Below are 24,469 nucleotides of genomic sequence, written 5' to 3'. Positions count from 1 at the left end.
ACTATATGTATAATTTCATGCTGTCTTTTAGTATTTATTAATAAAGACTTTAAATTAATGTTGCGTCTGCAGTATGATAGATATTCTAATATTTATTTCAATGGTCGAAACGCGAGAAAAATATCAGGTTTATGTAGCAATTTAACCGGAAAAAAAAGTCAAAATATCATATTACACAAATGAATTGCAATATTGAGTTTGAGAGCAGTAACACGTAGATCGCGATTGAATTACGTCCGAGAAAAACGAAACGTGATTTTTGCACACGTTGCATATTAAACTGTTTTCCATGTGTCTCAATTTACCAAAGAGCAATTTCAGATTAACTATCATTTAACGATATCGAAATTCTATCTATTGAAAAAAAAAACTCACTTGGGTACATAAATCTCGATGGAAGATTACAGGTTCGGTAAACCTCGTTTGTACACGGACCGAGTGCGGACGATTTTTCGCCTTTACAGTCCGAATATTTTTCGTCGGAACAAGAACACGGTGCATCGGCCATTTTTTTTATTCTATTAAATTGATTTAATATGACGTAATTAAAATTTTCTTACGCAGTCTTCAATAACGAGAAACGCACTGTGCGTTTGAACTCACTTACAGAAGAGGACCATGATTACTCGCGACTGCTTGGTTGCCGTAGAAACGATACTAGCATATATATGATCGATTAAACACGAACGTACACGATAGTATATATGTATAACTAATGTACATACGTGCATACATAATAATAAGATAACTTGCAGCATTTTATATTATTTAAATTATTAAAACACATTCGCTGTGCATTCCGTAGTAATTTCATAATAATTGCAAAGTTTCTTATGTATTACGACAACCACGTTTTCCTTCGTGTGCAGCAAAGTTTAAAGTACGGAAATGGAAATTTATGCACATTTACAGGCGTAGATACGGGTCCCCTTCTAACAATTCTCAGATTAGGGTCAACAGACCTGCCAGGTGAATGACTATAAGAAGACCGAACTATATATTTAAACAAAATTTGCAATATATGTTCTAGTTATATTATCACACCCGCTGATAATAGAAATGTCTATCTGACCGTTTGGAGGACAACAATGAGCAGTGAAATATGGCAAATTATCGCTAAACAACACTGTGTCTGTGTAAGCGCGCACGTGTGCATGATAGTGCATAAATAATTTTTTTTTTCCGCTGAAGCAAATAAGCGGTCTCTATACTTTACATTCCAACTTTATGTAAAACAAATTATTAAATTGTTCTTTGACAATCGACATAAGTTAACTAATGTAGGATGGTTATTTTAATTATATTTCGCAATTATATGAATTCAGTGCTGACATAAGTTAATTAAAAATTAATTATCCTCATTACTCTCTCTGATAACTTTTGATTTAACGATTTTACATAAAATTAAAAGCTGTAAACCCAAGTTACGTTTGCATAATAAGCATCGCATGCATTTAATTAAAAAATAATATGTCTGCTCTGATTGTGAAAGAAGAGGAAAATGTTTATCAGAGAAGTACTGAAAATATTTTATTTATAAGCTACGGTTACATGTTGTTTACGCAATGCAAATGAAGGTACAAATAAAGACGTACGCCCCATTTTTCAGTTCCACCTCCATTAACTAACTTGAGCGACACACATGTAGGTATAGACTTAATGAAACGATTATTATCACCGACACTTCCAGTTGCGGTCTGACTACCAGAAAGGAATTACTAGCCCGCGATAAGAAATACGTTGTGCCCAAGGAATTAGAAGAAATAAAAAAATATTCGCATGTGTACGTAAGTTTTCAACACGCAGTGTTATATTCATTCATATTAGTTATTCTAAAATTAAAAATATGTGCGTAAATTTTTTTTAACCACAACCAAAACTTAATTTTATTAAAAAAAAAGAAACTGCTTATAAAGTAAAGTGAGAATTAGTGTGTTTTTCATAAACGTTTTTTTAGTCGTCGTAGATTAAAACAAATTGAAGTTATAAAAGAATCGATATTTTCTTTTCGTTTAAATAATTTGTGATAATTTGTTAAATAAACTCGATTATTTCAATACATTTATAACAAATCTATATTACGTATTGTAACATATTTAATTAATAATTTTAAATTGGTGCCCTATTTATTTAAATACAGTGAAGTTTGAATTGGGTGGAATAATGAAAAAAATAAATAAGAACATTATATAATTAGATGTAATTAATGACGTGTATGAAGAAGGTTATCATTTATCAACGCTTTTATATCCTGCAGCCAATTCCAGCGTTACTCATGTGTGTACTCAGTTGCAACTGTGACATCTAAGTAGCACTTCCGATACTTTATCGTCACAGCCATATATTTAAATTAAAGTATAAAGTATTCCGTGCCTGGCATAAACCTTTTACTACGCAAAAACGTTGCGTAATAACTGTCATTTATAAAGAAAAACTAATTAGTAATTCTTGTCGCGAAATTATGATAAATTTCTTTAAAGATAAGAATATTGTGTCAATATTCGTACCGAAATTTCAACTTTAAAACTCATATATCAATATAAAAATAATCATATGTAAACTATAACCTGCATTGCTGTTATAAATATGAATATCATTAAATACCGAAGCGCGTCAATGACAAATGGAAAATCTGGTGCACCATTGGAAACCGTTGCTATACTACGCAAGTTGAACTTATGGAATATACAACGACGAGACAGCCGTAACTAGAAATTGATCGAACGTGCTTTACGGCACGTGGTTGCAGCGTAGCAGTTTGCCGGCACAATGCGGGAAACTTGAGAATCGAACTCGCAGATGCGAATTGCGGAATCAATATACGTAAAGGGAATACGACTTTTTAGCGACAATGAGCTACAAAGTGATACCGCTAAAGAAACACGCGGAAATCCCTTATCGCGTGAAATGCGTCGCGGTGGAGAACGAACGGGTGTTCGGCGACGTCTACGTCACGCAGCAGTCGCAGAATCTCGTTTGCCGACCGGAGGGCTATCCCTTTCCGCGAGGATGCAGAAGGCAAAGGCGCAATCTGATACAGCAGACTCTGAACGGGCCAGATTTTATGGAGCTGAACAAACGACCGACTGGAAGTACCGGTGGTGTCGTGAGCTCGCGCTGGCAAAAGCGCTCCAAGTCGATGGGAGATGAACCGAGCGTGATCGCGTTTAATTATAAAAATGCCGGAAATCATAACGTGGCCATCAAAAAGCCTAAGGTAACGTTCGCACCACGCGTTTTAAAATTGATCATCACCTTTAAGAAGGCTTGTTAATAATATAAAAAAATTTATAACAAAGTACATTAATATTTTTGGAAAAAAAAGGGAAAGCAAATATTTTTACTGTCGCTTAACAAACGTATTTCAGATATATCCGCCCCCTCTGCATCAATCCTTACGAGAAGAAATTGTAATTACCTCTCTAGTGGATCAGCTGTTGCTAGATATTTACGGTATGCCGATGAGCGAAAGGGGACGTTCGGAAAGCGATTCTACGACATCGTCTGTGAGAACGCGGCCACAGCATCAATATCTGCAGAAAACTCGTTTGCTTTTGAAAAGTAAGACAATTCGATATAAGCCGGATACAATAGGCATCGTGGAAAAATGGTCGTGCATGAAAGTCCTCAATTCATCTCAAAGCGATTCAAAGCACCGGTAATAAGTAACGACCTATTATTGTCAATAACGTGTAAACTTACCAAGAGAAATACATATTCTGTTTTTTTCTTTTTTTTTTATAATACAAATTAAAATATGTAATTATTAAAAAGCAAGTGCGAATGTTATATACTTTCAATATAATATAAATTTAATTTTATATAAAATGCACAGTACTTAAACTTATAAACCGTAGAGTCTCATTGCTATTCTTTACTAAGTGTCTTTTTATAAATAACAAGATAGATCTAATGAGTTACTCTTGTGCATCGATAAATTGCTTTTGATAATATTAAGACTAAATTTATTCAGCAACAAAACGACAAGTCTTTCAGAACGTCTCTTTGTTATGCATATTTGAAGATAATAAAAGAAGTTCGCCTTTTGATTTCTAATTTGCGATTGAAGAGGTTTTCACTCGACATTATAATATTAAAAATTATTATCGCACGTTTGTTATAAAAAATAAAATATCGAATTAAATTTTAATTTAACTAGTTATCCGTAACATAAAAGTAAAAATAATTGACATGTAATTATTAAACAAAATAAGCAGAGGAAAAAGAGCAAAATGATTTGCGAGTATTTCTCTTTTCTGTTCGCTTCTAATAACGCCATTATAATGCTTCGGATCATCGTCGTTCGTGCAAATTTCTTTCAAAGATTTATCGATGCCGCACAACCTTTAGCCTTATGAATAATTCAATGACTCGCAACCAGTTGCCGCGATATAACGTGCGTGTGCATCGTTCGATCTGTTCGCAATATTTGCGCCTTTGGGTTTTTTCGAGTTTAAAAGATTTTCCGTGAATCTGCCGCGTTTTAACGAGATAAGACAGCGATGAAAAAATCGAACGCTTACGTATGTTCATTGTGGTTACATAAAACAAGAATTGACAAGAATATTATTAGAATCCTGGCTGTTAACTTTTAACTCGTTCATTTTAATATCGAAATATAAATATATAAATATCAATGGTTATATAAATTATAAAAATATTCCTGAGAAACACGTGATATTTGACAGAAATTGTACTTGATATTTAATTTCTTTACAGAAAAAGATGAACTGCAAATCCTACTTATGACTCTACACGAACACATCATCCACACGGGAGGATTACTTATTCGCCAGCTGCGCCGTAAGGATTATCTCACTGCCAAATGTGATAAACAATGCGATATTATCACGGCCTATCTACAAGCACACAGCGCAAAGAGAAGTGAGTAAATTCCTCGCTTTAAATTTTCCCGTTAATATTTATCTCGTATTTTGAAATCTGAGTTCATGCGCAAAAATTGTTCTGCACTCGCTTAATTTTTTAAATATATTTTAATAATGTAAATAACTAAAAAATAATTCTAATAATTTCCTAACGATACTAATTTTTAATTTATTCGGTCTTTAACACTCAACATTTTTAAGCATGCGACTCTAATTAAATATACCGTATAACATAAAACTTAATGTCTCTGCTATTTTACACCGTTTATCTGGTATTATATTATTCTTTCATTGTGACATAATACGTGGCAAGAAATTCTTGATCGTTCCGCCGCTTTTCATGATATCGTATTATACTTATATCTCTGTGACAGCGAATGTGAACTAGAAACTCGAGGTGGTATACCGATCAAACTGTCGAGATAGTTCTCGCGAGAGCTATCTGAATGTCGCGAAGAAATCGTGGCGTCATCAAGTTGCCGTACTCGCGAAGAAACGTGCTTTCGTATGCGGCGATGCGGTGATCAATAATTAGACTTTGCCGCGAGGGAGCCACGCATGCTCCGTGTACGATACCACGAGCCAAGTACCGACGTGGCGTCATTGATAAAGTTTTGATACTGTTGCGCGTCTACCGGCTGAATATACGCGCGGATAACTTTCCTCATTCGTCCTTGCGAATTGCTGGCGTTTAATCGGCACAGGGAATCCGAGGGAATTCCACGACAAACAGCATCCCGAGAAGGGATGACGTACTTTAGTCGTAAAGGAACAATTTTGTCGTTGAATTCCCGTGAGAAACTCTGTGTCGGCATACCCGTCGCTTCCTACAGATTTCCAACACGCATTTGGAAATTCGGACAACTTAATTTGACGCAAACTGCTCGATAAAGATATATTAACTTTTTTTTCAAATTCGCCCACGGGATTGTATCTCGTCGATTAATAAATAATGTTTCGCCGACGACATGTTTTATCCAACCGCATATTGATCTTAAAGAAACACGTTATTTTCTTAAATTTTGTTTCGTGTCTACACATTTTTTTAAGAGTGGAAAAAAAAAAGAAATAGAAACAAACATGTATTTTTATACATTTCACGGATTTGTGTACGTATTGGACAATTATTTTTGCTGCAATTTTCTCAAACCGTTTTGTCGTCTAAAATGTATTGATCTCATATATTTTTGAATGACCCATCATTTTTACGCCGAGTAAGACGAACTCAGTATCTCGAGCCAACGTGCAAGTATTACCTATGAACTTTCCGTGCCATTAACCCAGCAGCGTTAAAAGCTCAACGACCGTCCTCGCACAGAATGAACATGTAATGAACTATGCGATGCGGAAACTCCCTGATGATCGAAACGATTATTACGAATTGCCTGAATCGCGTTTCCATAATGCAACGCTTATAACGGATGATTACTCACGATTGTAGGCAATTGGTCATGGATATTAAAAAAAAAAAATGGTTTACTCACGACGTATATTAATATATAATTAAAGAAAAACTATAAACGTTACATCCGCAATGTGAAAAACTTTTGGTACACCTATCCGATAAAGCTTCGATTTCTTGTAATGGTGTTAACTATTTCAAGTGACCTAAAAGCGATCGAATCAATGACGTTGTGTGTTTCAATTCTAAATTTACGAATGTATTCACCAATAACCTGTTTCATTCTCAACATAAACTGAATTTTCGAAAAGCCTAAATGCAAAATTAATCCACTAAACCATATTTCATCAATTTCAAAATTAATTAGCTTTGTCGTAGTAAAATTTGGGAATAATCCTTAATTTGTTTTTTAATTGCTACACGCGACGCTATATTTTAAGGAATTATTTCCTTTCCATTTTCGGAAAAATGCGTATATATAAATATAGATAAAGAAAGACAACCAAGTTTCTTGCAATAATAACATAATATTTTCTAGATTTAATTTTTACGTTCGCTTGATATAATAATTCCTTCTCGTACGAAATTACACATTAGTTACAGTCACCTCACGCTGCTCCACTTAATCGAAGCCTGTAGCCATTAATCTTCACACGAATAAACTATTCAACGTAATAAAAATTTAATATCCCGTAGCCCACCATACCGTATCCCGATATTTACTAAGATAAGATACTATGTTAAGGTATAAGATGCTGAGATATCAAAGATTAGCTTTCTTGTTTAGAGAATTTGTTACTTTTTTTTATAACTTCGAAAGTTTCAATGCATCAAGTAATCTGACGTTATAATTATCGTTATTAGTTATCGGTAATAATAGAAATAGAAGAAAAGAATAATTTACAAGAAATACACTTCTGATTTTAATATATCTGTAAGGAAAGACTAAAAAATAATGCATAATTATATTGTGAACTCTTATGCGCTTAAACCGCGATTCGACTTAATCGGATTTTCATGTTTAACATCACACCGAGTTAATCCGAGGACATGTAATTTCCATGTATAAACACGCGTGGGATGAGTATGCAAAGTAACCTCACGTGATGTGAAAAAGAAGTGCTTTAAACAGTCATTCGATGTTAAAATCTCATAATTGTTTCGCGATCGTGTTTTAGAAAGCAAAAAAAAAAAAAAAAAAAAAAAAAACAGGGAAGATTTTCTTGTGAATTTCTCGAATGTGTCGAGAAACTAAATTATAAATATACAATTTCGGACAATATCCATTCTACGCCGCTCAAATAGACCGGGGGCAAAACGATGAGGGAAGTTACGTGTCAGACGCATGCGTTGTGACGGGAGTGGCATGTAGAATCGCTACGGGTCGCCACGGAGGTTCGAAACGGTGGAGGCTCGTGGAAAAGCGACAGTAGTACCTACTGCAGGATTCGACGAGGAGGCAGCCACCCTTCGTGGCAACCCCCTCGCCGTCGTTAAGTCGCGAGGTTTTGCGCCCGCGCAAGCTGCCCGTCGCTGTTCAGCTGACTCGGCGCATACGTCGTCCGAAGACGCTCCTCCAGGTGCTTCGGACAGCTGTCGGAGCATCGTCGGAAGTCCGCCGCCGCAAAATTTCCCGAGCAACGTCTGATCTCCACCGCCTGTGCGAGGTGCGTGTCCGCGTATTCGCGTAGTTTCCGCAAAATCGTGCCCCGCGCGACGAAATACGACGAGGTCGTTCGCTCGTGGCGCATCCGTGTTTTCAGTACGTGCACCGATGTGCATTGATGTGCCGTGCTACATAATCAACAACGACGGCAACGATTGTCCGACAGCGCGTTATCGAGTCCCGTGGTAAAGATGGTACGATCCGATGACACGCTAATCTCATTCCGCCAAAGTGTCGAAGTGAAAGTACTACGTTTGTTTGATGTCGTCTCTCGCGAGTAAGTATTAACTCCGGTTATCGGCAATGGTCGAAATTGCGATTGACGAACGACGGCGAAGGGCAATTTAAATCTCAGTTGCTTCTTAAATGTGTGGGTTCAATGGGAAAAAAAATATGCGTCGCTTATTGAGTTCAGTTCCTTTCATATAAAACGAAAAAATTTTGTTTTTATAATTTCTAGTAACAATCCATATTTTCTTTAAAAAAGAGATAGAATCTCTTAAAAAAATAGAAAAAAATCTTGCAACAATTTTTTTTTTTTTTTATGAATACAATGCATAATATATCAGTATAAAATATAATGTTACTCGGAACAATCAACATTTAGTTTTGCGTTTTATTTTTATAAAATGTTAAATATTAAAAACACTAGCTTGTCTCATTAAACTGCAAATTATTTTCCTCTGCAATAAAAGTGTGTGTCATCCAACCGAAAATTCGTATACCGATATCCGAGAAGAAAAAACATCTAATAATCTGACGCGGTTCTTGATGTGTAAAAAGGAATTGCCTCAATGCTATAAACACAAATTTAACCGGAAAACTATAAGTTAAACGCCGCATGCATCTTCTTAATTGCATTGTAAGTCGCGGCCGTGATCGGATTAATTGCCCAAACGTTTTATCGGTTTCATCAATTGTGGGTGAAGCAGAAATCGATTTTATTATCAGCTTGGCCATCCTTATCAGCAGTTATCTACGTTTTACCGCAAACGTGATAGATTTTTCGTATGTAAACCAGCGAATATGTTAATTAACGTATGTTAAATTAGATTCTGTGCAACGTAATTAACAAATATGTACTCAATACTCTAAATAATGAGATGTTATCAATCAACCCTTTGCGATATAGATTCGCACGTATATATTGCACGTGTATTGCAATGCGTGGGTATCTACATTGTGGTGCTTGTAACAGGTGTGTGGTACAGTTACACGCGCCGCGGAAAAAAAACGAAAAGGAAGGTTTCCCCGTTTTGTTAGCTTTTTATTAAATTTAATGTTACCTAATATAAGTTAAAAAAAACACACACACACTTTTATGGCTCATTAACATCACGTATTTCAAAATACTTTTGCATTATTACTGAATCACATTCAGGTCAAAATAATTACCCTTCAAAATTAATTAAATAATTTACGAAATATGTATTACGAATTCATGAAATTCATTGTAAACGAAATTCACCTTCTCCGAATCTTGATATAGTGATAATTCTGCACGAATAAATACGTAATGTCGCACATTATGTCAACGGATCGATCGACCTTTCAGAATCGCAATAAAAATACTGTGTATTCGAGGGGAACATCGTGATTCATTGTGAATAAGAAAAAAAAAATATATAAATATATAATCCCAAGAATAAATCGACGAACGGCTGATCATGAATCACGAGAACGGTTGAGAGCGGCGTACGCGCGACATAATAAAAGACGTGTGAGAGATGAAAGCGAAACGATGAAGAAGAGAGAGTGGCGCTTCTAATTGGAGGATGAACGGATTTTTCAACTCCCTCAAAAATCTCGCGTCCGGTGCTACCGGCTCTGCTCCGAGATACGAAGAGGAGCTGGAAGGTGAAACGGCTGTTTCTGTAAATCTATCTCGCATGCTAATATTCTTTCGCGTTGCACGCGTATACCCTGCCCTAAACAGCCTAATCAGCCCTGTAATATCGCGCATGTATCCGCGCACACGTGCAGGCTACTGTGAGCTAAAATGCGCGTAAATTAAATTCGGTTAAATACTCCTGCAGGATAGCATAAACGATACATTTTAACGTCACGACGTTAACTTCGTACAAGTTAAGTGTACCGCATGGCACGCTTTATTTTCAGTTAATGTAGATGATATATTGTACTTGAGCCTTTTTATTTCTAAGTATAAAACAAAGTATAAAGTAATTAAACAGGCATATACTTTGTTGCCACGGAAGTTTAAGAGATGATAATTTCACGTCGAGGTTTAATAAAAAGTGATAATGTTGTACTTGGCGCAAACGAGAATCCTTGTCAGTATTTAAACCCGTATCATTATTAAAGATTAATTAAGTGCGCATGTTACTTTTTTCAAGTTCATGTATGATAAAGAACTTATACATTTACTAAAATTGAAATTGAACTATAACATTTATCAAGATCCGTACCGTTCGTATTTAAAATTAGAATGCTCTTCAAAACATCCATAAAACTTAATAGACCATTTAGTTTGTGGCTAACTAGATAAGTATTGCAATTATGTAATTAAAATTTTATGACAATATAAGTGTTCTTACGTGTAATTAGTACATTATTACAACGTAAGTGGTAAGCAGCGTATATTGGTCAGCTTTCATGCAAGCAAATTGAAAGAATTTTTAATATTTTAATGTAAAAAAGCTGTAGCTTCTTTTACGTCAACATTTGCTTTGTTGTATTTAGTTTTAATTTTATAAAAACGCGAATATGTGTGGTACAATAAAGTCCATAAATAATGAAAAAAAATCTACATAACGCCCCTATGTTAATCTTAACAAAATGCACGTTCGGTACATGCAATAATAAAATAGAACACAAATTGTTATAAAAGCAGAAATAATATCGATTTCACACATCAGCGCGTGTGGTTGGTTTGGTTTATTCAGCCAATAATAAAATTCCATCGTGATGAAGCTGTACGCGTTCATTTGTAGATATTGTGGAGCGACAATAAGCAATATTGTTATTGCACCAAGTTGTTCAGATGGAAATTGCATTTTTATGCATGTTTACCAGGCACGTGCGACATAAACGCGTGGATACAAAATTATTTTCTTTTTATCTCTTAAGAATTTCCGCGGGATTATTCCTACTTAAATTAGAAATTCTTCAGGAGGTTGTCATAGAAACGATCATGCAACTTCCCTTCTATTAAATGTTAAAAGCGATCAATCTTGCTTTACCCCACGACTTCCTCAGACTGGTATTGAATCGAACAGGATGGTAGCTGCTACTGTCATTTCGAGTAAAATATTCAAATTATCGATTCGAATCGAACGCTAAAATATTCACGCATTTATGTCAATCAAGTTTTCTTGACTATTAGTTCAACGGAAATAAAAATTTATTTTTATTTGCTTCGTTAAAATGTAAATTTTTCCCGTTAGTTTGCCGTGTGATTATTTTTACGTATTATTATATAAAAAAGTGTTTCACGAATTTCTCTTGAAATTTCAGTCGAAGATACAAAAATGAGGTTTAGTTTGACTCCGCAACCAGGGGAAAGTGGTTTCATACAATGGCTAGATGCGATGAAAATGGTTGCCAAATTACAAGGAGGAATACCACCGGAATTTCGAAAACGAGTAAGTGTTCTACACTTTGCTTTTAGATACATACCGCGCTAATGATAACAAATAGATCGTATACAGAATTTAAAAAATTCGAATAATTTATGCTGGAGATATGTAAAGAACGATTACTATTCTTCAACAGTTATGGCTAACATTAGCAGAACGTCATCTAGAACAACGTGGGGTAGACTGGAAGCAGGCTGAGAAAGTTTGTTTCAACGAGTGGAGTAATCCAGACGATGAAGAACTTGGCATACAGATAGTAAAAGTAAGTATTTGTAATACTACTGTCTAACACTTTAATAATTTTGGACCCAAATAATAATATTCGCATAAAAAGAAGCCTCCTTACTTTCAATAATATAATTAATTATTATCGTTGCGATAATTAATAATTTTTATCTTCAAAATTCAAAATCTATGTTTCTTAAAATTATTTTTTAATAAAAAGATGTTTTCAAAGATTTCCTAAAATTATTCAAGTACTTTAAAAGCTCCGGTAAACAATGTGCTTTTCTCGTCTGCTTTGATTATATCATCTGTTAAACGTGTTCAGTTCGTCGAGCTACCTCCAAAATGAAAGACCCGGTTAATTCCACGCGAGCATCTTTGGAAGCATAGCTCTGTGAAGAGCATTTACAGAGACGGCGGTAAATTTCTTTTAAACTTCTTAAAACTTTTAGCACGAAAACGTCGAGTTATAAACATAACTCAGTAGTATAAATGTTTCAACTCTGATTAAAAGAAAAGTTAAGAAAACTAAAAATAAGAAAAGTACGTAAATGTCAGTTACGTAATACGGTTTGAATTAACACAGGCACAGTGCATAATTAGAACAAGTTGCCTATCTAAAAATATCTGCGATCTAATATCCGTGTAATCGTCTCGAATTATATCAACATCACGTAGATTTATAGACCCCCTGATTATTATTACGTTCAATTATTCTCGTATCGTTCATCATTATAATGACAAGTATTTAGTAATCACCAATTGCGCTTATAATTAATGTTCGCCTACGCAGATTACGTTTTAAGATATTCCGATTAAATATTTAATCCGCTGCTCTTTCGTTCAATCGTTTACTCTTATCAAATAAAAATGCAGTATATCGATTTCTTCGTTGGCGAATATATATTATGAAAATGTCACAGAAAACTTTAATAAATTATAAAAAAATTAACTCGCTAAAATTACATCGGGTTTGCGTAATTAATTGCTTTTGCTGATTCGTAACTCCGGGAATTGCCGTAATAATTTTCACCTAATTCAGCAGCGTAAAAGTTGTTATAATTTGCAGGACCTGCACAGAACAGGCTGCAGCCTGTTCTGCGGTGCTGCTGGACGGGACAATCAAGCGGTGCTTCGCCGAGTATTACTCGGTTTCGCTCGCTGGAACAAGTCTGTGGGGTACTGCCAGGGTCTAAACGTTTTGGCCGCTCTCGTCTTGCAAGTAATGGATCGCGCGGAATCCTCGGCTGTGAAAGTGATGATATATTTAATAGAGGGTGTTTTACCGGAGGGCTATTTCGCCGATAATTTGCGTGGTCTCTCCGTGGACATGGCGGTATTTCGGGATCTTTTGCGTTCGAGGTTACCGAAATTGTCCAAGCACCTCGAGGCGCTTCAGAGTGACGCGAAGGATAAAGCGACGGGTGAGTAGGATTGATATAAAAAAAAAAGAACGAACGTAAAAACTACATAGCATTGGTACGGCTAGAAATTGAGACTAAATTTTTTTTTTTTTTTTCAAGAAAAATATTTTAAAGATATAAAAACTTTCAAAAATAATTATTAAAAATTTTTATAAGTGTTACGTATTTTAGGAAGTAGCTACGAACCGCCGCTCACGAATGTGTTCACCATGCAATGGTTCCTCACACTTTTCTGCCACTGCTTACCACAAGAAGCAGTGCTTCGTGTTTGGGATCTAATATTTCTCGAAGGTGATGAAGTACTTCTTAGAACGGCGCTTGCTATTTGGGAGGGTCTCTCGGAGTGAGTTTTAAATTTAATTTATAATTAAAATATTACCCATAAATTATTTCCTCAATAATTATATGTTATAAATAAAATAATTATTTGCTCTTGCAGTCGCATAATGACCGTAACATCGGCGGACGAGTTTTACAGCATAATGGGAGTTTTAACGAGAGAAATGTTAGAATTCACCGACACGAACAATCTAATAAAGGTTGAGTACAATAAAAATTTCGTATAGATAATACGATCCAGCCGGAAAAAAGCATAATTTAAATTTTTTTTTGTTCTTACGGTTATGTTATTTATCATTACCACCCGCTGCGTTTGATAACATAAATAATGTAACTTTAATCTAAATTACTTTTATAGAATATTGTAAGTATGGGACCCTTGCATGGTGTAACAAGTTTAAGAGAAAAGCATCGATATAACATCACTCCGTGGGCGCGCAAGTTGAGTGACGACGATGACAGCGAGACAGAAGAGGATGAAAGATTAGCTGTAGCAGCTGCCATGTTCAGCATGGCTCAACGTATAAAAAAAGGTAATCAGTAATTCTGACAAATTTTTGCGAGTATCTGAACTTGACGAATATTTAATATATTTTTAACATTAAAGAAAAAAAAAACATTATGTAAATTAAACTTTTAATGCTCTGCACATCTTATTATAAATAATAAATCTAATTAAATTGCGAGAGAATCTATTTTCAAAAGAAATACTTAAAAACAGCTTAAAATATCATATCATAAAAAAATAATCAATTTCAGATCGTATACCTTCGACAATAGGAGCATTACAAGCAATGGCGCCTAGTAGTGATCGAGAACGCCTTGCTTTAGATATTAGTACACTGAAGCAGCAATATGCAAAATTACGAGAACGGCAGCGGCAAGCGCACATAATACTTTCTGGTAATGACAAATAAGTATGACAAGTTAAATAACAGCAGTGTGAAAATTGAAGAGCACGTATATATTTTTTTTTTTTTTCTAGAATTCGTATTCTAGAAACGGTATTCAATTTTCAAGACTTTAATATGTTTTATCACATTTGTGCTTAAGATATTTTAATTTATAATATAGATACGTGTAACTCCGTTAGGTCGAATGCAAAGTGATCAAACTGTTATTAAAATGCAAACTAATTGTATTAAATGTGATCTGTATCATATAACAAATATATATTATGTATGCAGACTATATTGCAACAAAGTTTGGTTAACAATTTCGCTATTGTCAATATTGCCTCAAGTTATTAAAGGCTCCATCGGAACGTATGAAAATAGGTTACGCGTTTCACGTGTATCTTTACGATCGAAAAACGTACGCAGATTTGATGACACATATTTTAAAAACTTTACGAATAGTGATATAACATTACGTCTTCTGTTTGCCACTGTAAGCCAGCTGATTTTATATTCATGAACGAAACTAAAATTGCGTTTGTATTTTACGATTCAACACTATCGTCATATTTTGATCCGAGCAAGAATACACGATAACGACATCGTAACCTTTCGAGACATTATGACCTATCACGTAAACGTCGCAACCCTACGTGATACGTTTCAAATTCGAAATAGTCGCGTAGACCTTTTTGATAGATAAATGAAATTTGTATGACCAATAACGTTCAACTGACACACGCCAATAAAATCGAAATAACGACTTCCGTATTAAACGTACGAAACTCTCAAATTTACCAAAACTGAACTTAAAAATTAACATAGCAGAAATTTATCATAAAAGTAAATTAGCTAATTATCCAGTAAAAATGAAAGTTACATGAATCAACGATGTGTACTATTATTATAACTTGTGAAGAGACGATACGACAGCACATGCAAAGATTATATTGCATGTAAGGACGGAACAAAGACCTTTTACCGATATTAATAATTATAGAAGATTGCTTGTGTGCATCATATTGGTAAAAAAAAAAAATGTTAGATCCATTTTTTAATTTATCTAATAAAATAAGTGTTATTATCTTTAATTCTAACTACTCCTTGTATTCTAGCAGCGTGCGCAAGACAGACCATGGTACCTCCGCCCACTTCCACAGCCATGAATCATCTGTTAGTGGGTAAAAATGCCCTTGTAAGTGGAAAGAATCGACCATTGCCGTCTGCCACTGCCACTGCCACATCAAAATTACGACCGGCAACCCTTCACAGCCCAAAAAGTCGCAGAGACAGACAAGGTGTCACGCTACATTGGAAAGACGCGAAAAGGCCAAAACGAAAACCCGGTGATGCTGGTGGTAAGTACATTTTAATCATAAGAAAACGAAGGATTCAATAAAAAATATTCTTTATCGATAAATTCGAGAGCATTGTAAAAATATTAAAAAAGAATATCGAATTTGAGTAACAAAGAGCACTGAAAATATCAGATATTTAATATACACACTGTGCACGTATTAAATAACCGTAAATGTGCACAAAATAATAAAATATAATTTTTTAAATATTTTTTTTTAATATACGTTGAATATTTTAATCATATCAATTTTTATCATGAATGCAATATATCTTTAATAGCAAAAATGTTTTCATTTATTACTTTTTTTTTAAGTATGTAATAATTATAATTAAATAGTCTTTAAAAAAATTTATAAAGATAATAACGAATTTATGTATACTATAAAATCACATTGAATACTTTGTTTTAAATGTACGATAGCGTATTGATCTGCCTATGGCAATCGTACCAGCAGTGAATAAGATAGAACTTCCATGTGACGGTAAGACTAGCGAGATACGGTAACGCTTATCAATCGCTGGACCTTCAGTGCCCCAGAATGGGTACAAAGAACTACCTGCTTTACGTTCGATATTAACAAGTACGAGTATTGACGCAGGTGTGGCAGATAGGGTCAACATCCGGTTTTGTACCTTCTCGAGCCAAGTCGCCTTTCTATCGAGCGCGCGAATAATTTTCCTCCAGTTCGAGACTAACAGATATGTTACAATAGACGCGATTCCTAATATTTTTTTAGTGACATACATCCACATAGTGACTATCGTCTGTGCCGTCAATTATTATTTCTTAAATTAATTACAGATCGATGTTGACTCGGTTAACTAATATTTTTTATTTTGTTATTACAGATGTTGACGCCTTTAGCACAGCATTTTTACAGTCGCCTCCGGACACGTCTTCTGTAATATCACCCAGCAGGGGTGCCGCTGATAGTGACAGTGATAGCACGTCGACGGAACTGTGCGATGAGCCGGACCGTTTAAGTGACGTCGATAGCGAGGAACTTACGTCAGCATCCGACTCTTACGTCATGGCGACGGACGATGAAAAGCATGCTTACGAAGGTTCGTCGACCTCAACGAGTACACCTGCACGCTCGTATAATAAGAGCGAACCGACGATGATGATCGAGGAGCCGCAGGCGGAAACAATTGTCAGAATAGAACGTGACGACAAGTCCCCGTCCTTCTCCGAGATCTCGATTGCCAAAATCACTGATCAAATACGGAGGCTCTCAGCGGAAGATGACAATAATCCGACGGCCCTTCAAATATCGAGCGCGCACGACAGCGGCGAATTGTCGACGAGAGATTCCACGATCGAGAAATCGCAGACAAAGGAAGCGGAGTCGCAGCCGCGGGATTATACATTGACCGAAGACGCGTCGAGATCACCGAAGATTGGGAACAGCTACGATTATTTAAGCCTTAAATCTAGTTTCGAGAAAACGGACGACACTCTGATACACAGAATAGATCGACTAAATATAGAAGAGAAAAAAGATATTATTCGGATCGAAAGTAAAGACAGTGCGGACTTTAGAACGAATTTAATGGAAACAACTACAAATATATTGCGAGATAATTCGAAAGAACAAACGAGCGTTTCTTTAGATAAAAATTATGATAAATTTAGCACGCTTGTAGATACGAACGACAAATCTTTAGAATCATCCCAGAAATATTCCAGCAAAATTTATTTTGATTCGAAAAGCGATAACGATTTAAATGACACGGATTTTGTGAGCAGAAGTCTCGATGTTGCAACAGATTCGCGATCATTTTATTCGAAGAGATATGTCGTAGGTCATCTTCCGATTTCTCCAGTAACGATGGACGACAAATTGACGAAACTGTCGCACGAAATCTACAGCATCACGATAAATTCGGAAAATCTGACGAGTTCTGAAGGAGATTTAAAAACAGACGCTTTTAACGACAAGCAGCCTATGGTACAAACAAAATCGTACAGTTTAAAGAAAAGCCCAAAATCTCCCGACAGTACGAAGTCATTTAGTTCTGGAGAGACAATGGGTCCCGATTCAAAGCCTTCTAGTTTGACAGTAAGTCCGAGAACACCGATCAAATCAGACTCTCGTGATTTCACAATGGATAAATCGGCTTGCTCATCTATCAGCTCGGATTCGAAAACTCTCGTTCTTCATTCCGTTGGCTCGGATACGCTCGACGACTCGAGGCCGATCACAAAAAAAGCGTCGTACGAAAAGTCGAGCCCGTCGACTCCGATAAGCACGGATTCTTTAAGAATCAAGTCCGATACAAGCCCGAAATTAGTGATCAGCAGTTCTAGTGATTCGTGCAGCCCGTGTAAAGCTAAGTCTTCCGAAAGATCATTTAGTTCCGATTTGCAGTCGCCCGTAAGTGCCAATTCCATAAGATATACTTCAAATTACGGAAAACGAGATCTAGACAACATATCGAATTCGCCGATTGACTTGAGCACTGCAACCTCGCCGTTCTATCCTATCGCGAATCCGAATCAAAAAACGCCTTCGCCGTACAGCGTAAGCAAACGAAGATGCAGCATAGACAGCACCGAAACTTCACCTGATCCAAAATCAATCGGCTCCAAAGACTCGACCAAATTTTCCGGATACCAAACGAAACTAGATCCCTCGACGAAGTCAATCGAAAGTAAAGAAGGCGAGAAAATCTCCGAAAGAAACGATTTGTACGTTAGACCGCAGTTCGCTTTGGATACGGAACTAAAAACGAATTACACGCAAAAGAGCAAAGCTGATTTAAACTCTTACGAATCGATCGGCGACGAATCCTATCGGAAGAGCGGAGATTTCGCTGATGACAATGCGGACGATTCGCTCTCTGAAAAAGACGTGGTACCTCAATTGCCGCACGAGAAGCTCGACAAGCACTATCTCAATTATAATTACAGACGCAGAGATCGACCGAAATTGACTGAGAGAAGCTCCAGCAGTTTGGAAAAAAGATGTACCGATTTAAAATGTTCAACGTCGACAGATGAATTTAATACGACAATGGTGAAAAAAAGATGCAGCGATATTCTGGAAGATATGAAGCATCTGGAAGCAAAAGCTCACAGCGACGGATCGCCCGAAACTAACATGCTAACAAAAAAATCGAGCGATATCTGGGAAGACATGAAAAATTTAGAGGCACGACGACAAGATACGTTTAGCAATTCCGCGAGCAGTTTCTCAAAGAGGCGATTAGAAATTCCAGATATAAATGTAACGAGCGAAAACAGAAAATCTTACGTAGTATATCCTAAAATTAACATCGATGAAAATAGCGACAGTATATTAAAAAGCATAGCCTGCAATAAAAGTAACAGCGATACAGACGACGGCAGAGAGTCGAAAGTAGGCGTATGGACGAAAGTAAAACCGAGAAAAAAGAGCGACAATGGGCGGAGAAACAGCGACCGAGCGTTAAAAATAATTCAAGAAAATTCTGCCATACTGCACAAGATTTTAGCTTGTCAAGCGAAAAAACGTCTGCCGGATTTAGAAGAAATATCTAAAGAAATCACAATTAGTCCAATAAATGAGGAAATTTCTAAAATATTCAGTCCAATTCTCGAAAAAATGGGTCTAAACGAGCACGAGATAAACGAAGAATTAGCACGAATAAATTTTAAAGATTTTGATAATATGAGCGCTACTAGCGTATCTGAATTTGACGCAAAAATCAACGAAGAATTAACAAAACTGTCTCTTATTGACGATACGGAACAAATAGATCATTTAGATGTAGACGAGATTATATCCAACGATTATTTAAATACTCGAGAAGCGCTCATAGATCATAAAATAAACGAGGAACTCTCTAAACTGTTAGCGAATTACGAAGAGGAATCGCCACCGAGTATGATTAACTTAGAAAAAAATTCGTCGAGCCAAAACATAAGCGAGACAGAAGGCATCGATCTTACTAGTATTTCGACGAATGTATTTTCTTACAAATCGTCCAACGATTCCATCGAGATCAGAAACGATTTGGAATCAACGCACGAAATTGTAATTCAGCCTGAAAAGTTTCCGTTCGCGACATTAAAATACGAGCAGAGTATGTCGCCGAGAAGCGATATAGACATTTACAAGGAACTGGAGAAGCTCGACAAAATCTCGTCTGTGCAGATGCTACCAAACACGCATCTAGAAATACCGCCGAAGCGATTGTCCCCCATTACGTACATTTCCGACACCTCCACTTATCCGGAAGTATCCACCACGAAAAGATATATGCCGAAGACGAGCCAATTCGATACTACGCCGTTGAAAAGTACCTACGAATCTTACAAGAGCTACGATATCCCGGATAAGTTATCGCCGCGAAGTAGTCCTTACGCTGCTTACGATAAACCAAGTAATCTTACGTTCGAGTATTCGGATCCAAAGTCGAGAATTTCCATCGATCCCTACGATTTGCATTTGAAAAGCCCGATATTGTCGAAAGAATCGCTGGAATTTCGCGTGAGATACGACGAAGAGTTGCAGAGGCCAATTAGCGGCAAATGCGCGATCGGTCTGGACGGCAAATCGGCGGTTTCATTAAACGCGGGAAGTTACTACGGCATGGATAGCAGCCAAACAGTTACACCGCCGAAATATATTAGCGATGAAGAAAAATGTTTAGACGCGGGAGATTATTGTAGTAACACGGATCTACATCACAAGTACGGTGCTCTGTCACCGAAAGATTATTCTCATGTCAGAAGTACGGATTACGACAAGCCCTTAAGTACATTATCGCACGTAATAGTGGAATCTGAAACGAATATCGATTCGTATACGTCGATGAGGCACCGCGACTATAATGTGCTGTCACCCAATCGTCAATTCAGAGATGAATACTTCTCTTCTAGCCCGAATCATTATACACCGAAACTTTCCCCAAATCTTACGGAAGAAATTAAAAGGCCCGTCTCCTTACATTCCGAATCTCCGAGCAAAACAGATGTCGACAAATACGGAGAGATGACTAATATCGGATCGAATTGTTACAAGAAATCAACGCTGAGCCTCGGCACCATGGAAAACGTAAACAAAGACGACGAAAATTTCGACACCACTCCGAGTCCGAAGACGCACTTCAGTCCTTTTCCTGTTAGAAATAATATCAGAAAACCTAAAGAACTTACGCTGAAGTTGGGTCTTTATTCGCCGAAAAACTCTGAATTTGGTCAAATGAAAAAATAGTGCTCAGTAAATTGTCAAAGCGACGAAGCTTTCAATCTACACGGAAGCTCGTACACGAGCTGGTTTACTATTGCGAAAAGGGATATCTTTATATCACTTATATGATATGTTCGCTAGTCAATCGTTTCAATAGAATATTACAATTTACACGAAACGAAGCGTACACCATGCATTTGAAAATGTCCCGTATTATCAATTTTCAGAATTTAACAAAGTGGGCCTAAAATTATCGCCTAAACATTCTTAAATCGTTATGCTCACTATTAAGCAAATTATACGATACAAGCTTAACTAAGAATATAAATGGACGTAGTTTTAAGAATTAATTACATAAAGTTATGTAAATTTTTCAATGCTCGGCCAGATAAATGATAAGTAAGCTCTATCCTTTAAACGGCATGCCAATTTGTTTTGACAAAAATACAGACTATAAAACAGCATGAAAATGAATACACAGGCAGCGTTATATCGTAATCGCGATAAGCGCGAAATAATATCTCCATGAATGCAATTAAATTTGGGAATATTGCTGAAATAATACGTCGTGCGTTATTGACGCGATTACGAAATAGCAAATCCGGGTAAAGCAGATTAATGATAAATCCAATCCCCATATTCAGCCGCACGTTTCTCGCTTCCTGTCCTTTATTCCATCATTAAAAGATAATGTGCACTTCACAGTTATTCAAATACTCGCATTTATACAAGCTTGTTGTTAAAAAAAAAAAGATGAATAATAATATTGGAGGAATATTATAACACTTGACACGCTCGCACGATGCAATCGCTAAAATTAATAAAATGCCTTCAATTCCCTCCAATTTTGAGCTATGCCAAAATTTCCTACGATATGACTTCCAAATCGATCGTTATATTCAATTTAAATCAATATGTAACTAATGAAACTTTATGAAATATTCCTCTCGCACCATTCTATTACGTCATACTGTTAATAATTCTTAATGCAAAGTAACATATTTGAGACGAACGATTACCTGTGGTGTAACAAATCTCTTTCGAACAAGAAAATCATATACAAATATAATGTAAATTTATAAATTATCTAAATGAAATTTAATTTTTTGTATGTTCAAAAAATTTTATCACCCGTACAACTCTAAATGAATTATGCACTACAAATTAGATATAAATAAAAACTGTATATAATTTCAAATACTGATCATACGTTACAAATAACTTCACAAAGTCCTGCAGAATCTTTTTATATAAAATAAAAGTAGTATTTTTAGATGTTTCTAATAAAAAAAAACAAAAACATATATTCGTAATATTGCAGCGTTAAGTACCTATCAGTTTGCTTGAGCAAGCTGTAACTTAAGCGTGAATAGAGATAAGAACCTGTTACAATTTAAATCCTTGCTCACAAATGGCTTCAACTCGATGTAAACGAAGTAAATCACGTTAAAAGACTCGTGTGGGATAGTCTTATTTTATTGCAACGATTTGGATGTTTCGTATAAAGTTAACTAATTCGATTTAAAGCCTACTTGACCATAAAAGGATACTTCTATAACTTCTACAATATGCAGAAAGATCATTGTACTTCATTTCTTGTTACAAATTTGTATTAATGCACTAAAAATCCAACGCATCTTACAATTAGCCTATTAGAATATTTCCCCAATCATCTGTGATAGTATAGAGAACGATATACATATAACAATCTTATCATAAAAATTTATAATTCAATAATTAATATCAATATATATTATTCTTCGGTTAACTGTAATTTTAATTCTAATTTTAAGATTTAATAAAAGCATTTAGCTTAAATATTTTCTCTTACATTAAATTAAAATAATAAAGATATTGATAAAATTGTTTTCAAATATTTTAAAATTTCACGAAAGTTTTCTTTTCACGTGACGTTATTTATTTTTTTCTATCAATATTTAATTTAATTTAAAACTATCTTTTTAATATTTATTATACTACACATTATATACTTAAATTTGAGTGTAACAAAAATATAATATTAACTTTGTTCTAATTATCACGTCATACGATTGGGTCAGGAAATCCGAAAGTAGTTTCAGATGCCTGTGAAATATAGAAAGTATCGCAAAAGGTGCTGTATTTAAAAAAAAAAAAAAAAGAGCAACGGCACGTTCACAAACAAAGGTAGCTTAAATAAGGGAATAGCGTATAAACGATATATCGAGTAAATTATTGGATTAAAGTTCATCATTAACACGCAACTGTTAAACGCTACGAGTTATCAGCATCCGCATTTTCCATCCTGCATGAAAATTAGGTTCACTTTGTTAAACATTTTACCTGCGGATAAATCTGCTCGACAATATGTACACTTAATTCAGTTATAAAATGTTATTTAAGCTTCTCGAACTTCTAATATCGATCTTTTCGATATTTACTGAAATATACGTTACAATATATATATACATATATATATTATACAAACGAATAGTCTTTTTCTACTGCGTACGGATCAAGACATGGAGATCGAGATTGGAACTTGCGGTAGATGAATAGAATAGCTTGGAGTAAGATATCGCGTAGCGCATCGATGAAACGCAAATCCTATGTAATGTCTGATATGTCTGAAGAACGGAAGTATATTTCAGGATTAAGGGCGTGTGTAAAAATGTTACGTAATATTTTGAGAAAATTATTGTATATACGTGACGACGTGAGTCATGCCAGATATAAGACTGTATATTTGAAATGCATAAAACGATAAGTCGTTATGGATAAAGAAACTGAATAAATATATTGAGAAGGTGAAATTAACGACGTGCCTGTTAATTATTATTCAACGAATATCTCTGAGTTTCGTTTAAAATATATCGGATATCTATCAAGTGTAACAAGAGGCTTGCACGCGTAACTGATGAATGCTTATTCAATGATAAATTTCCTGTGCCGTTATTAAAGCATGCAACGAACGCGATACGTTAAAAGTCAGTTCTTTATAAAGCTCGAAATAATCGCGCATAATGATGTACTTGATGTTTACGGAAAAGAAAGATTATTCACGCTCCCGTGTAAAAAGAAATGACGGTGCGATTATCGTTCGTAAAACTGCCCCAGCCTCTCCACGACGGTCGCATACTCGTGCTCGAGTGGACATTTCATTTCGCTAACATGATTACACGCACTCGTGCGTCGAGGATTGCGGATTCGTTTTAATTGGGATTACATTTCAATTAAAACCTCGTCCCCATTAGAGAGAGAGAAAGCCGCGTCGAATTTCAGAGGAAGAGGGGAAGGGGGGGGGGGATCTGGACGAAAGAGAAGGGGGACGAATAATTGATACGGGCAACGCGCGTTATCTGAACGCGAGAGCCGCCGCGGATAAAATATGCATGTTTGCCAATCAGGAGGTGTCCGGGGTTACATGTTCACCGGCTCCCTTGGCAAACACGCGATTACGAAGGCTTCGGCGGGCTAAACGGGCAAGCAAACAACGAAACCTTTGACCCAGACCCGTCCA

General features: G+C 35.8%; 2 protein-coding genes across 8 annotated transcripts in view; one reads left to right on the top strand and one right to left on the bottom strand.

Annotated features, from left to right (window-relative positions):
• The window catches only part of LOC139109713 (uncharacterized), a 106,959-nt gene that overhangs the window by 75,098 nt on the left and 7,392 nt on the right, over positions 1-24,469 (bottom strand). The gene's annotated exons all lie outside the window — the stretch shown is intronic.
• Positions 1,344-24,238, top strand: LOC139109710 (uro-adherence factor A). Of its 6 annotated transcripts, none has more exons than XM_070668988.1 (13): positions 1,344-1,783; positions 2,610-3,217; positions 3,369-3,561; positions 4,720-4,884; positions 11,429-11,556; positions 11,687-11,812; positions 12,845-13,199; positions 13,371-13,542; positions 13,639-13,738; positions 13,897-14,071; positions 14,298-14,441; positions 15,550-15,792; positions 16,643-24,238. In XM_070668988.1, the coding sequence occupies exons 2-13, from the start codon at positions 2,852-2,854 to the stop codon at positions 20,992-20,994; spliced, it is 6,519 nt and encodes a 2,172-aa protein (XP_070525089.1). In that variant the 5' UTR covers positions 1,344-1,783; positions 2,610-2,851; the 3' UTR covers positions 20,995-24,238. The 6 variants fall into 6 exon arrangements, with proteins under 6 accessions (XP_070525089.1, XP_070525088.1, XP_070525090.1 ...); XM_070668987.1 differs by having other exon boundaries at positions 2,258-3,217; XM_070668989.1 differs by lacking the exon at positions 1,344-1,783 and having other exon boundaries at positions 1,869-3,217; positions 15,553-15,792.

This window comes from Cardiocondyla obscurior, linkage group LG18, assembly GCF_019399895.1.
Source record: "Cardiocondyla obscurior isolate alpha-2009 linkage group LG18, Cobs3.1, whole genome shotgun sequence".
Lineage (NCBI taxonomy): Eukaryota > Metazoa > Arthropoda > Insecta > Hymenoptera > Formicidae > Cardiocondyla > Cardiocondyla obscurior.
The sequence above is the reverse complement of the archived record's forward strand: the minus strand, read 5'-3'. Positions and strand labels throughout refer to the sequence as shown.